Genomic DNA, 15,845 nt, shown 5'->3' with positions numbered 1-15,845 from the left:
ATCTCCCCCTCTCTGACACGGCCAGCAGCACGGCCCTCCCTCCCCTACTCTCTCCATCCCTCTGCTGCCCTGATAGGTCAGGAGAACCATAAATTACCTCTTCACTTTGCTATTGGCCAATCTCCCCTTCTTTCCCTCCCTCCCCCTTTGGTCTTTGTCTCCTCTACGAGGGAGGCTCTAGTGTCCAATGAGAGCTTTTTATAGCACTATAGGACAGCTGGGTCTGACAGACAGCAGAACCATTATAGGTGGAGGTGAGAAGAGGTGGTGGAGGTGGGTTACATTTAAAGAGGATTTCCCTGACTGCCCATTCCTTCCACTCTGATTCAGTGGAACAGATGCCCTCAGAGCAGTGTTGACACACGCCCTAGAGGAATAACTGCATCGGGGCATCAATGTCCTCCGCTATGGCTGCTATTTCTATGGTCTATTCTCTTGCCAGGGCTCCTCAGAAAGGAGGGAGGGAGGGACTGAGATCCTGGGGGTGGAGGTGAAAGGGCTCCATTACCAATCCCCCGTTCCTGGTAGGAGTCAGGGATCACCTGGCTCTAGGAGGCCTACAGGTAGGGGTCAGGGGTCACCTGGCTCTAGGAGGCCTACAGGTAGGGGTCAGGGGTCATCTGGCTCTAGGAGGCCTACAGGTAGGCTGTGGACACTGGGGATTAGGGCTGCAACAACGAATCGCTAAAAATCGATTACTAAATGCGTTGGCAACGAATTTGGTCGTTGATTCGTTGTGTCGCGCAATTAATAAGTTACTCATAGGCGCAGCACTGTTTACAGCCAGCCACCGACAGGTTGGTTCATGGTTCATGCACGCCCACAGCGAGCTTTAGTGTGAGCGACCACAGCTTGTATTTTGGTCCTATCTTAAAACTGGACTGTAGGCCTACATAAAAGTGTTGTACCTTCACTGTCTTTGGGTTAAAAAAACTCCTTCAACTCAGTATCAGTCTAGTCCAACCGAAAACTCTGTCAGCTGCTGCAGACGTTCTGCAGACGGGCTCGGAGTCGGCACCGCGTGCATCAACAGTAATTCAAAGAAGCAGTAGTAATCACACAACCGGACGGTGTAGAAAGTCCCGTCAGTTAAAAATAGTATTGCAGTTTTTAAATCCAGCTTTTAGATCCAGGAGTCTCGAAAATGGAATAGGTTTGACCGGTTAACCATGGACATCCCTTTTTTTTTTTATCCGATACATCGATTAATCGAAAAAATAAATCGACAGATTAATCGGTTATTAAAATAATCGTTAGTTGCAGGCAGCCCTACTGGGGATTGAACCCGGTAGCTTTAGGTTGGGAGTCGAACACCACAGCCTAGACCCTGATGCCACCACATGGTTCTCCACAGGCTTAAGCTGCAGCTAGCGCAGTGCGCACCATGCTAAACGGTATCCTAGCTAGTTAAAGACAGCCAAGGATGAGGCCGTCACCCAAGACCATTCAATGACACAGCAATACTGGTTTGTCAGCGAACGAGAAGAACAGGTTTAGAGTCATTATAACACCATATTGGAATGCTAGGAGCCATGCATATGAATGGTTCACAAACGTATGCAGTTTGTCAAACATTAAAGAAAGTATATCCAAGACCAGTTTCGGAACGCTAATCCCCATGAATAACCATTCTAAACACAACCAGTATGATACTGAGGACGAGAACCCCGAGTAGAGAGGGTTTGCATCCCAGGGGGTCCGGACAGACACCCCAGCACATGGAGCCAATGACCACGACAACGCCACACAGTTAGCTTCAACACCCCCAACAAGCCCCTACTGTTAGACAGAGCTGTCTCATCACACGTACCGTCTGATAGAGCTGTGTGAGCCATGGCTGCAGGGGAACCGACACACTCAGTCTGCCACGCAGTCAGGGATTGTGCTGAACAGTTTGTACTCAAAACAGAGACGCTCAGAGTCTTATATAAGGACTGACACACCCCATACACCCCAACCACAGACCTTTTAGCTTTCAGTGCTCACATCAAACCTATGCATTGTTCTGTTGCCACCAAGGCTAACCCTACACAAGCTACATGCTAGCCTCTGGAGCTTATGCAAATGAACCGCCTAGCATTAGCATCAGAAGAATGCCCTCCATGAGAAAAGCTAGTGCAGTAACATATGTTAATGTTAGCCTAGCTCCATTACAAACACTGGTACAGCAGCAAAGAGACATGCTAATGTTACGGTAACTTCATTACAACCACTTGTACAGCAACACAGAGATAAAGTAATGTTACCCTAGCTCTATTAGAACAGCTTGAATTGTAACAGAACGTTTAGAAAGCTATATCGGAAGTGTCTGGGACAGATGCTGCATGTTCAATTGTGCGTCTGTAAACTAAACTGTCCCGAACCACAGATGCAGTAGATTAGGGGGTAGGACCTCCACCCCCGATACCCCTCCCATGGAGGGGCTCAAAGGACCCAACATTCTCTACATTGTTCAAATTGCGACGCGTGGACAGTGGAGTCCCCACCGGCTGCACTGACCAGGAAACAAATAGGACCTAGCTTACCCAGAAATTTAGCAAACATAGGACCTGGCTTACCCAGAAACTTAACCAAACAGGCATAAATTTCTTCTGTTTTGATCAATGTTAGCATCACACACACAACCTCATGCAGTGGAGCAATAAATATCAACACACACACACACACACACGGCTGTTACCCTGGAGAGGTCAGAGTTCACCATTAAACCCTGAACAGGAAGGAGGAAGAGGAGGCCTGGAGAGAGGAAGAGGTAAAACTATCAGCGAGCGATTTTGTGATTATTATTGACTAGTAGAGAAAGTGATGTAGGGGAACCGGCATCACGGCTCCTGTGTGGACCTGTTCCTCAGGAAGAGAATCAGGTTCCTTATCCGCACGCATAACCACCTCCAGATACCTGGAGCTGATTTCAAACAACGAGCAGAACAACCTAACCAGCCTTCCGAGAGCCGAACTGATCGTCAATACTTGAGATCATTATGTTAATGTGGAGCTGTGTTGTTTAGGTTGCCCTGGTAGTGGAGGCACAACTGGTGAGGGGGGGGGGGGTCGGAGGTCATCTTAGAGACGGACAATGATCACAGGCTTCTCAAATAATCAATCATCCAATACCTATCGATCACCGCTCTGATAACATCTCTGATAACCAGGTGTCTACCGTATGGTTAATCCCTCTGTGTAGTAACTATTCGTCGAGTCCATGTTCAGTACTTTTATTCATTATAATCAGGCCGTCATCATGAAAATTATGGGCTAGGAAGAATGAATACACACTCCTCGCAACACAACTCCGAGTGAGCGCGACATGTGATCACTTCTAGTCAATTTGATTGATTTTCCCATCGCCGTATTTTATCACGGAGACCATCGCCTAATAAAAGAGTAAACTAAACAGTAAACTAACTCAGTAAACTAACAGTAACCTAACGCAGTAATCCAACTCAGACCCCAAAGTTCACACTATTGCTCTTCGTTGGCGCTCAATGTGCGCGTTTTTCAAAAAGTAAAACTAACGCCAGAACGCACTTTTACAATAATGATAATAATAATGATGATTGGGCATTATGAACATGAGTTCAGTGGTCTGCGGTCATGTACAGCGCCGTATTCCTCTGGGGCTGGAGGGGGCGGGGTCCAGCTCAACTGAACATTATGTTCCCAAGGAGAACCCAGCTACCCGCCTGGACTCGACACGGTCTCGCTACTCAGACTAGTCCGACAGTACCCGCGACTCATACTGGTCCCGCTAGTCCTACTGGTCTGTAGGAGCGGTTCCTGTTCGGACACGCGTCGCCCCCCCCCCCCCCCCCCAGTCAGCTGACTATAGTCTTCAGAACAAAACGTTCACTAGAGTCTGCAGAACAAAATTTCACTAGACAAAAAAGTTCACTAGAGTCTGCAGAACAAAAGGTTCACTAGAGTCTGCAGAATAAAAAGTTCACTAGAGTCTGCAGAACAAAAAGTTCACTGGAGTCTAAATTACAATAAATTCACTAGTCTGCGGAACAAAAAGTTCACTAGCCATAAGTTCATTAGAGTAGGGTAGGACTCGGGTCGTGACGGGGGGGGAACGGACGGGTCGGTGTCACCACGGGAGGTCGGTCCTGTGTTGCTTGCATTGAATGACGACGCGTTCCAGAGCTCTCACACACTGGCGCGCGCGCGCCCCCCCCCCCATGGCCACGTGTACCCCAGCCCCCCTCTTAGTGACACGTGAACACTAGAATAGGGGCGCGCGCCGCTTGCTGAATGGGTTCTATATATCATGATATATATAATATAGGCATGTATATAATGATATGCATGTATATAATGATATGCATGCACAGTCGCCCAAAGGGGGGTTTAAATCCCGCCGTGACCGTCGGGCATGGAGATGTAATCTCGAGCGTCTCAGTGAGCTCCGAGGCGCGTATCGGCCGCGCTCACGCTTTTCGGAGTCGCCAGGGGCAACCCTGGAGGACTGGTAATAACCAGCGAACCGTACACACACTCAGCCTGGAGGACACACAACCGCACAAATCCCATTATGTTATACTGTAACAGACTATGTCCTAAACAATCGTTAGATAATAAGGCGCGGATAACGACGGGAAAAGTCTTCGGGAGAAACGCAAAATCCTCAGAACGACGGTGGCCGGGAAGGATCGCCCCGCTTTGTTCACGAAGTGAAACGCCGTATTCACCGGTTCGTGCAGTGATGACGGGTCGGCGACGCTGTGTGTCAGTTTGTGTGTGTGTGTGTGTGTGTGTGTGTGCACAACAGACCGCGTAGGCCCATCGAACACACGTCCATCAAGCAGCAGAGGAACGGACCGAAGAGAGGCCTGCGGAGAGCGGGTTATAGAGAGAGACTTCAAGAACGGTCACCCACCTCGGGGTTTAGCGGGTCCCTTCGTGCTCCTTTTTGGCGCCATGTTGTCCGGTTCGCAGGAGAGCAGGAGCAGGTCAGTGAGGGCAGGTCAGTGAGAACAGGTGAGAGAGTACAGGTAAGAGAGAGAAACAGGAGAAGCTCGGCGGCTGGAGTCGGAGTGAGTAAACCAGTTCTGACGGACCACTCACCACTACTAGACCGACCGCCGCCACGACCAATCCGCTGCGTCCGCCGCGTCAGGGGGCGGGCTTAAAGGAAAGGACCGGCCAATGGGAGCGAAGGCCCATATGGCTTATTCAATCGTGTGGACATATTGTGCTCGCGACCCTCCTCCCCCGCCCCGCCCCTCTGGAACGTGGCAATATGGTCGATTCCCAAGCATCGCGATGATAGGTTATCATCTGTACTGTTCCCGGTACAACTGCCCAGAGAGAGGCTTATAAAACATATTTTTTGATGACCAAAATACATTTAAAACATGTTGTGTGAAGATTTTAATGGAGAGGAGTATCGCTTTACCAGCTAGGCTGGAAAGGGGGAAAGTCCAGTATCGCGTGATGTTGGCGCGGGGGCATAATAGCTCGACTCTGTTGCATAACTTGATAATCTCGTTGAGTTGGGCGCTGCTCCATTTAGGATTAATTATTCCTCAAACTGCTCTCGATCCCATTTTATGTCCTCGGCCTTCTAATGCACCCCTCTCCCCTCGCAGCGAAACTTTAAGTGTTATGTGAAAAAAGTGAGTCGCTTTAACGCTTTAGCTGTCTCACACATCACGTCACGCACGTCCAATAAGCCTCGTTACGCGCATGCGCACTAGAGTGCACAGACGACGCTTTAAACCCACTTTACTGACTCAGCATGCAGCCAGCGAAACCTTTAGCCAAGTCACATCATTCATCCCCATAAGGGCTGACAGTCGAGTTATCAGTACAGACGGCTCTCTGTTCACTAAAGCACATTAAGTGAGTTAAGCTCTAGTGATGATTTACTAACCCTTATCTTGCCCTTAGCTCGTGGTTACCTGAGCTCCTAACTCATAACCTTCACTAAAACGAGGCTGCAGCTTTGTATGTGTAACCATATTCTAGCAGACTGTAGCTCACTGGATACAGTATGAAGGCAGTTGGAGGAATTTTGTGTTTGTGTGCGCGGGCGTGAGAACACACAGACACACACAGAGGGTGGCCATTTGCCTCTGGCCTTATGTAAACACTCCTTGGTGTCAGACAACACAGCCTCAGGGTGTGTGTGTGTGTGTGTGTGTGTGTGTGTGTGTGTGTGTGTGTGTGTGTGTGTGTGTTTGAGATAATTGAGTTGACAGGAGTCTCAAACAAAGGATGATAGCCCGAACCCGGCTCTGTGATCTAATCATCTGATTTGGATATGATGATCACTGGATTCGGTTTAAGTGTTTAGAGATAAAATGTTTTGTTATTCTGATGTCATCAGTTCCTGAACCTCCCGGGTTATCAGTAGCGCTGAGAAAAACTGAAAGGATCAAGTTTGGCTGAATCTCGTCTCTCCCGAGAGGCCGCCGCCAGGTGGCAGAACTCGGACACCTTAGTTCTGATACTGCGCGCAGAAAGATTAATCGAACCTTACTTTTGTGCACATTTTCAAATCTCCATCTCTGATCGAGTGGACACGCACACTCCTTGGGAATTAAACCGGCAGTCCGTTTATCTATAGGATATAGGGCACCATGGAGGCGTTCGTCAACATTGGTGGAGCTTCGCCTTTGTTTGTTCTTCCAGCTCCGCAGATGATTGATCAAGAGTCCCTTTCGACATGACCCAGTTGGCTTCATAACGAGGAACATGAAGCAAGGGCCGAAGAGCAACCTCACTACCGTGTCCACACAGGAAACACACACAACCCACCACACTGGGAGAACACACTCATGGACGCAGAACCGACAGGTCACACAGATGATAGCTCTACAGTGAAGTAGACCCACTGTCGGTACCGTCTGTAGACCTACTGTTTGTCTGTAGACCTACTGTCTGTCAATTGACATACTGTCTGTTACTGTCTGTTGGCCCACTGTCTGTTACTGTCTGGGTCTATTCTCTGTAGTCCTGCTGTCTGGATCTGATCTTAGCGGGGTTAGCCCTACACCGGTCTAATGTTTATCATGCAATATTATATCTGCTTGCTTATTATGGGATAGAAAATGACTTCTGAGGTTAAAATAAGCAGATCGTTTATTAGCGCGTACAGGCCTACTACATTGAGTCCTTCACCTACAGAGTAAGACCAGCATCGCAGAGCCATTCAAGTTTACAGTAAGAGTTACCGCCTACTCTGTCGTCGTAACGATTGTCTTCAGTCTATCATCTTAAAGACTAAAGGTGCGAGAAGTATGATTTAAGTTATTTATTTATCCCTCAGCCCTCAGTGAAGTGACTGTCTCTGGTTATTCCACTTCCTCATCAACCTGAAGCATAGTCCGCAATCATTTTGGGACAATTGCTGAACTGCCTTTATCTGAATAAAAAATAATTAATGTCTTAAGATTTTGATTCGCTGCACGTATTTTTTAGCACTTCAGGGCTGCTGCAAGTGATGGAAGAGGTTGGACGTACTTAACCCTTTAGTTGATACAAATTTGAAGCACTCTGTACAAAATACCTGATACCTTAATTCGTCAGACACCTTGTACCAAAACATTTCAAAACAATGGAGCCATTTGTCGTCAGCTTACATGCAAACTCCTCGGCGCCGCGTTTGCTGGCGGACCCTATGTTTCGCGCCGTAGGGGATTTAAAAAAGTGACGTGGGGGGCCGGGGGGGCAGAGTGTTTGTGAGGCACAGCGGGAGAGAGATAAGCAGAGTTACGAAATAGCAGGCGGCAGTCGCGGTTAGTCGCGGTTTGAAACTGCTGTTATTTGTATCAAATGTGCTGTACCTTCAACGCAAATTAAACTATATTGATGTTGACGATACGTCTCGTTCGGAAAAATATCGATAATATTTCAAATGTCGATATATCGCCCAGCCCTACTGTCAATCACAGGATTGTGAATGCCACACGTACAAGAAACGTACAAGTTTACTTTTCTGCTCTCTCTCAACAGCTCTCAAGCCTACAGGACCTTCAAGTTGGCTAATTAAAATCATGCAACCTTCAGGTAGTAAAATACAAACATCAAATTCCAGCACACATGAATCCTTAATACACTGAAGAAATACAACATTACTTATTTATTAAATGCCAAAGTGACCTTTCTAAACTGTCTTCAATCATGTCCAATGGCACACACAACTGAACACTGAATATAGACTATTTAAAACAGACTATTATAAAAAAGTAGATCGCCCAGTAATATATTTCACAATTTTCCTTTGGTCAACAGTTAAAACACTAAAATCAAAGCTATAATACTGGCTGTTAAATACAGTTTAAATACCTTGAATTAAAAAAAACAAAAACGTTTAAATAACCCATGGCTCCAACTGTTCAGAATAAGAGAGGAGAGAGAGAGAAGAGGAGAGTGGAAGAGAGAGAGAGAGAAGAGAAGAGAAGAGAAGAGAGAGAGAAGAGAAGAGAGAGAGAGAGAGAGAAGAGAAGAGAAGAGAGAAGAGAAGAGAAGAGAAGAGAAGAGAGAGAAGAGAAGAGAAGAGGAGAGGGACAGAGTAGAATGTTATAAGAATGATATTTAATATCACATTTAATATTGATAATATTATGAATAGGACGGATAGTACACTAGGTGACCATCACACACACACACACACACACACACACACACACACACACACACCCACACACACACACAGACACAGACACAGACACAGACACGCACACACACACACACACACACACCTTAGAACAGATTCCCCTTAGCACAACATATATCTGTTCCAATGACAAACATCACATGCTACACTATGTGCTATGCTATGGGCTAAGGGCTATGTTAAGTGCTAGGTGCTACACCCCTCCCCTCTTATCTCAGGAATGAGTTGCTTCTACTGGGCAGTGATTGGGGAGAGAGGCGGGACCTCATGTCCAGAGCATCTGGGCGGGCAGTGGGCTCTGCAGGCTGTCTGAACTGGCTTCACTGGAGAAATACCAGTTAGTGAAGTTCAGCTCAGGGACACTGACAGTTACAAGAGGATGCACATTGTGTTTGGGTGGAGCCGCAATACCATAACTCATGACCTTCTTTCAGCCTCCTGCTCCTGCTCCTCCTTCTCCTGCTGAGGCTCCTCCTCCTCCTGCTGAGGCTCCTGCTCTCCTGCTGAGGCTCCTCCTCCTCCTGCTAGTGCACCTCCTCCTGATGGTGCACCTCCTGCTCCTCCTGCTGAGGCTCCTCCTCATCCTCCTCCTCCTCTCCTCCCGTGATCTGGTTGCCGGCGGTGACGTCGCCCGTGCGGTGGGCGGCGATCTGCTCGAGCAGCCGCTCGGACTGGAGCAGCCGATTGGCCCATTGCTGACACACCCCCTCCAGCCCAGGCCCCCCGTACTCCGGGGGGAGGGGAGGTGGGGAAGAAGTCCGTCAGCGAGTCGTGGTAGTTGAAGCCGTGCATGTGCACCTGGGGACACCAGGTCAACCAATCACAGGGCATATCACCATATATGGGCCAGAGGAAGGACACACGCAGCGGCTACGCTTTAAACCAATCAGGACAAGGCAGGGGGCGGAGACAGGAAGCAGGTCATAATAACCACATAATAATCACAATAATTCATGTCCGACATAAGGCTACAATACCGTGAGCACAGCCCGGGGATCGTTGGTTACTGTATGAATATGTATAAATAATGGTAATTATTGACAGGTAACTCACCCTCTTTTTTATCTTGTCTGGCAGGAAGGGGCGGAGCATCGCGAAGACCGGCCCGAAGAAGATCGGCTCGTTGATAAGGTGGATCGCCTTCACCTTCAGAGGGAATGAGTCCTACACACATTTTGTATACATGTTATACAACATTTTATACACATGTTATATAAAATCTTACACACATGTTACACACTCATGTTATTCAAATGTTACACACATGTTATATAACATGTTATACACATGTTGCATAAAATGTTCAGTGCCTGTTTTATTGTCACCTGACGTTTCGATCTCTGGATCTTCATCAGGCATTGAAAACAATGGGTGAGATGACTTCTATCACATCATATTTTATTACCATTTTGTTTTACCTTTCCTGTACAGTGTCCTTGGGTGACATGAAAGGCACTTGAAATAAAATGTGTTATTATTATTAATATTATTATTATTATATATATATATTAGTATTATGTTGTGTATATATATATTAGTATTATGTAGTATATATCTGTTAGTATTATGGTGTATATATTATGTGGTAATATATATTAGTATTATGTAGTATATTAGTATTATGTAGTTATGTATATATATTATTATTATTTTGTGGTATACATATATATATGTGTATTATGTAGTATATATTGTATTATGTAGGATATATAAATCAGTATTATGTTGTATATATATTAGAATGTTGTATGTATATATAGTATTATGTTGCGTGTATATATATCTTAGTATTATGTAGTATATCTATTAGTATTATGGGGTATATACACAATGTGGTATATATTTGTATTATGTAGTGTATAATATATATACTAGTATTATGTAATATATATATTAGTATTATGTGGTATATTTAAGCAATAGATCACGCCAGGCTGTGGTATGTGCTCATTATACCACTGTTAAGGGGCGTTGTCCGGCCCCGACACGCAGCGGAGGGCCGGCGACCCCCTTCAATTTACCCCCTTAATTATACCACTGTGAAGGGGGTCGCCGGCCCTCCGCTGCGCGTCGGGGCCGGACAACGCCCCTTAACAGTGGTATAATGAGCACATACCACAGCCTGGCGTGATCTATTGCTTAAGTAACCCTACATGCCCACTACCTCCGTCAGTCAACGAACGTGGGAAGGCGTTGCTGACTGATGGGGGAGTAGTCTTTGCAGATGCATCCGTCAGCCAATCAAATCGGTTCGCCGGGTTCTTCCCGCTTCTTCCTGCTTGTTGCGAGGCAAGATGACCCGCTTTCCCACTTTCCAGTATCGTCAGAGCCCGAGTCGCGTCACAGTGCTTCAATTTGCATACGTGATCTGATTGGATGACGGATCCGTCACTGCCGAAAAAGTTGAACGTTTTTCAACTTCTTGACTGAGCCGAAGGCTCCCACGGAACGGACGGATCCACTATGCATTGCTCGTCCGTCCCCATTCAAAGTCAATGGGGATCAGTCAACGGACGGAGGTAGTGGGCACGGGGCGTAATGCCCCGTGCCCACTACATGCGTTGACTGATGTGGGAAGGCGTGGCTGACTGATGTCGCTGCCGAAAAAGTTGAAATTTTTTCAACTTTTTGACTGAGCCATGACTGAGCCGACGGCTCCAACGGAACGGACGGATCCACAATGCATTGCGCGTCCGTCCACATTGAAAGTCAATGGGGATCAGTCGACGGACGCATGTAGTGGGCACAGGGCATAAGGGATAATGTATAGAACGCCGGTCATTATCGAGAAAATAAGCCCCGACAGGGCGAACTGGACACCGACGCGCAGCGGAGGTGTCTTGCTTCGCCATGAAGGGGCTTATTTTTCGATAATGACCGGCGAAGTTCTATACATTATCCCGCTTATTACACGGCTACTTCCCGAAACTAAACAATTTATTTACAATGTATTTGTTACCAGCATTCATAGTGTTGATCAGCAGAGAAATAGTCCGCCCAAGACGTTGACGTCATCGCTTAGCAACCGACAGCACTTGGGTTGATACATATCCCGCTTATTACATTGACAAGTTACCGGACTGCGTGCGGAGTGATACCAAGGCAAAAAGTCCTTTTGGTTATCTTGACAGCGGTCATTATTCATCCGTTGCCAATGAATTATCCAAAAATAATTGACCGCCGGAAGTTGTGAAGTGCCCATGCAAGTGAACGGAACGTTGTAATAATGGTATATATCTATTAGTATAATGTGGTAGATGTTATATATTATTATTATGCAGTATATATATATTAGTATTATGTAGTAAATATATATTAGTATTATGTGGTAGTGGTATATATAATATATTAGTATTATGTGGTATATGCATATTAATATTAAAATAATAATAAATGAAATGTATATAGCGCTTAATATGGTACTCTAAGACGCTTATATAAGTATATTTATATATATATAATATTATATTATTATTATATATTAGTATTATGTGGTATATATATTAGTATTATGTAGTATATATATTAGTATTAGTTAGCATATATATTAGAATATATCTATTAGTATTATGTAGTATTATTATATATATATATATATATATATATATATAATTATATATATATACTGTATATAATATATATATATATATGTATGATGTAGTAAATATATTTAGTATTATGTGGTGTATATATTTGTCTTTTTTAGTATAAATGTATATTCATATTATGTGGTATATATATTGCTATATATGGTAAATATGAACATTGGTATTATTTGGTATAATATTAGTATTATGTAGTATATATATATATATATATTTGTATGATGTAGTAATATATATTAGTATTATGTGGTGTATATTAGTATTTTGTAGTATAAATGTATATTCATATTATGTGGTATATATATTGCTATATATGTGGTAAATATGTACATTGGTATTATTTGGTATATATATTAGTATTATGTAGTATATATATTTGTATTATGTGGTATATATATTCGTATTATGTGGTATATTAATATTATGTAGTATATCTATTAGTATTATGTGGTATATATATTCGTATTATGTTGTATATATATATATTCGTATATATCTACTGACCACGAGTACAGAGGAGATCTTGCGGGCGAGGGAGGGGTTAATCTGGAGGGCGTGACTGAAGCTCCAACCCTCCAGGTCAAAGATCACCTTGACCCCCCTCTGCTGGGTCTCCGTCTCCATGGCGATGACCTCTGATGTCATCAGGCTGACCCTGAACACCTGGATGGCCGTCCAGTCCTTAGGATTCCACCGACCTGCACACACACACACACACACACACACACACAACACCACACACACACACACACACACACACACACACACACACACACACACACACACACACCACACACACACACACACACACACACTTGTATTGAAACAGAGAACATTTGTGTAATAGCTATGAGCTAATTTCCTTTTAATTCTCACAATGCAGATATGCAGATACACGCACATTTATGAGGGGCCGTATGGGACATTATTCAGATTGAGCATGCGCATACACATATGAAACCAAAGTCATCACATACTATACGGAAAAACGTTGCACGCATACAAGTGAAAAGCTTTTACATACACAACTGAAACACTCACAAACAACTGAACAATTATACGCTCACATACACAATTGAAAAGCTTGCATAAAAGCTAGTGAAAACTTTTACATTGACTACTGAAATGCTTTCACACATACTAGTAAAATGTTCTCATATACACAGCTGAAAAATTTCCTCTCAAACACAAATATGAAACCATTCACATACTATACTGAAAACTCATACACAAGTTAAGGCTTTTACATACACATCTGAAACAACTTCACTCAAACAACTGAAAAGCTCTCGTAACAACTAGTGGAACCTTTTACAGACTACTGAAATGCTTTCACATGTACTAGTAAAATGTGCTCATATACACAGTTGAAAAATTCTCTCTCACATACAAATATGAAACTATTCACATACTATACTGAAAACCTCAGACATGTATGTGAAAGTGTTTCACTCATATGTGTGTGAGGAATTCAGCGAAAACGGAAGGCGCTTCAGTTGAAACGGAAGGTGGTTGAAAAAAGAAAGCGCGCAATTCAGACAAAGAATAGACACAGACATATGCTACAGACACAGGCGCTACACTGATGTCTGATGGACAACAGCCTACAGGTAGCCGTCACTATGTGTTCCAACCAAACGCGACGGGGCGACACGACTCCATACAAAGTCAACGTAGAGACGCAAATTTCTCATCTCTCTTCATCCGCTTATCCGGGGTCGGGTCGCGGGGGGAGCAGCTCAAGCAGGGGGCCCCAGACTTCCCTTTCCCGGGCCACATTGACCAGCTCTGACGGGGGGATCCCGAGGCTTTCCCAGGCCAGTGTTGAGATATAATCTCTCCACCTAGTCCTGGGTCTTCCCCGAGGTCTCCTCCCCACTGGACGTGCCTGAAACACCTCCCAAGGGAGGCGCCCAGTGGGCATCCTTACCAGATGCACGAACCACCTCAGCTGACTCCTTTCTAAGTAATGGAGCAGCGGCTCTAATCCGAGTTCCTCACGGATGGCTGAGCTTCTCACCCTATCCCTAAGGGAGACGCCAGCCACCCTTCTGAGAAAACTCATCTCGGCCGCTTGTACCCGCAATCTCGTCCTTTCGGTCATCACCCAACCCTCATGACCATAGGTGAGGATAGGAACGAAGATCGACCGGTAAATTGAGAGCTTTGCCTTGCGGCTCAGCTCTTTTCATAACAACGGTGCGGTAAAGCGAACGCAATACCGCCCCCGCTGCTCTGATTCTCCGGCCAATCTCATGCTCCATCGTACCCTCACTCGCGAACAAGACCCTGAGGTACTTGAACTCCTTCACTTGGGCTAAGGACTCATTTCCTACCCGGAGTAAGCAATCCACCGGTTTCCTGCTAAGAGTCATGGCCTCAGATTTAGCGGTGCTGATCCTCATCCCAGCCGCTTCACACTCGGCCGCCAGCCGATCCAGTGAGTGCTGAAGGTCAGAGGCCGATGATCCAATGAGGACATTGGCCTCATTGGATCATCTGCAAAAAGCAGTGACGAGATCATCTGCAAAAAGCAGTGACGAGATCCTCAGACCACCGAACTGCAACCCCTCCCCACCACAGACGCAAATTGTGACGCTAGAAAAATCTGCGACATGACTTGAAAATGTTGCATGGACTGAACGCCCTGGTACGGGCAAGTTTGTTCAGAGAGATTTAGTAGTACGACACGACGTAACTATTTGAACTTTTGCCGTGACAGTGGTGTGATGAAAGCCAATCAGCGTTGACTCCCTGAGTGACGTCACGTAACAGCCAATCGGCGTTCCAACAGCCAACTGTTCCCTGCAGTGCAGTCCGGAGTGAACCGCAAAATGGAGGAGAAATTGATTGTGGCCGTTTGCGACTCCCGGAGCTCTATATATAAAAGTATATAGTATTATCTCCCCAATGTGTTGCTACCTTGCCATGGTGGGGAGGCTTGTGTGCCTCCGTGACCCTGAGGGCTATACCAGCGGGGGCTAGGCTCCTGGCAGCAGTGGCGGTTTTAGGTACGGGCGAACCAGGCAGCCGCCCGGGGCAGCATATTTGTGGGGGGCGCCAAGTCACATGGGGGGCGCCATGAGCAGTAAAAACCAGGGGTACGAGGAAATAATTGGAAAACAAGGCTTGGGGGAGATGAATGATGATGGGGATAGATTTGCCAACCTGTGTGCCGCTACGAGCCTCGTCATCGGCGGGAGCTTTTTCCAACACAAACGGATACATAAGGCCACCTGGGTGTCACCCGATCTGATGAAAGAAAATCAGATCGACCATGTCGGCATCGGGAATAAGTTAAGAAGATCTCTTGAAGATGGACGGGTTAGAAGGGAAGCGGATGATGCATCAGACCACCATCTCCTCGGTGCCCGCATGAAGCTCAGGCTGAGGCGGAACTTGACAGGGCAAACCAGTCAACGCCAGTGGTACAACACCACTGCTCTGAAAGAAACAGCAAGGCTAGAAGAGTTTAGAACCACACTCTCCAAAAAGGCCTGGATTATACAACAGCGGATTGAGGGAGAGACCATGGATGAAAGTGGCAGAGTGAAGAGAGCGGTAACATCATTGTCAGGAAGTGCTAGGTAACAAAAAGCAGGGCAAAAAGAATGGATCTC

At 45.6% G+C, this 15,845-nt stretch overlaps 1 protein-coding gene and 1 pseudogene across 1 annotated transcript in view; one reads left to right on the top strand and one right to left on the bottom strand.

Annotated features, from left to right (window-relative positions):
• Positions 1-8,493: 8,493 nt before the first annotated feature.
• LOC130387274 (alpha-tocopherol transfer protein-like) lies at positions 8,494-13,658 on the bottom strand (annotated as a pseudogene).
• Positions 13,659-15,294: 1,636 nt separating this feature from the next.
• LOC130387269 (chromodomain-helicase-DNA-binding protein 7-like) overlaps positions 15,295-15,845 on the top strand; it is a 13,819-nt gene continuing 13,268 nt past the window's right edge. The window contains exon 1 of the mRNA XM_056596288.1: positions 15,295-15,326. Coding sequence (XP_056452263.1) covers positions 15,295-15,326 — 32 coding nt within the window. The remainder of the gene's footprint in view (positions 15,327-15,845) is intronic.

This window comes from Gadus chalcogrammus, chromosome 8, assembly GCF_026213295.1.
Source record: "Gadus chalcogrammus isolate NIFS_2021 chromosome 8, NIFS_Gcha_1.0, whole genome shotgun sequence".
NCBI lineage: Eukaryota > Metazoa > Chordata > Actinopteri > Gadiformes > Gadidae > Gadus > Gadus chalcogrammus.
Note: the sequence above shows the minus strand (reverse complement) of the source record. Positions and strands in the feature narration are given on the sequence as shown.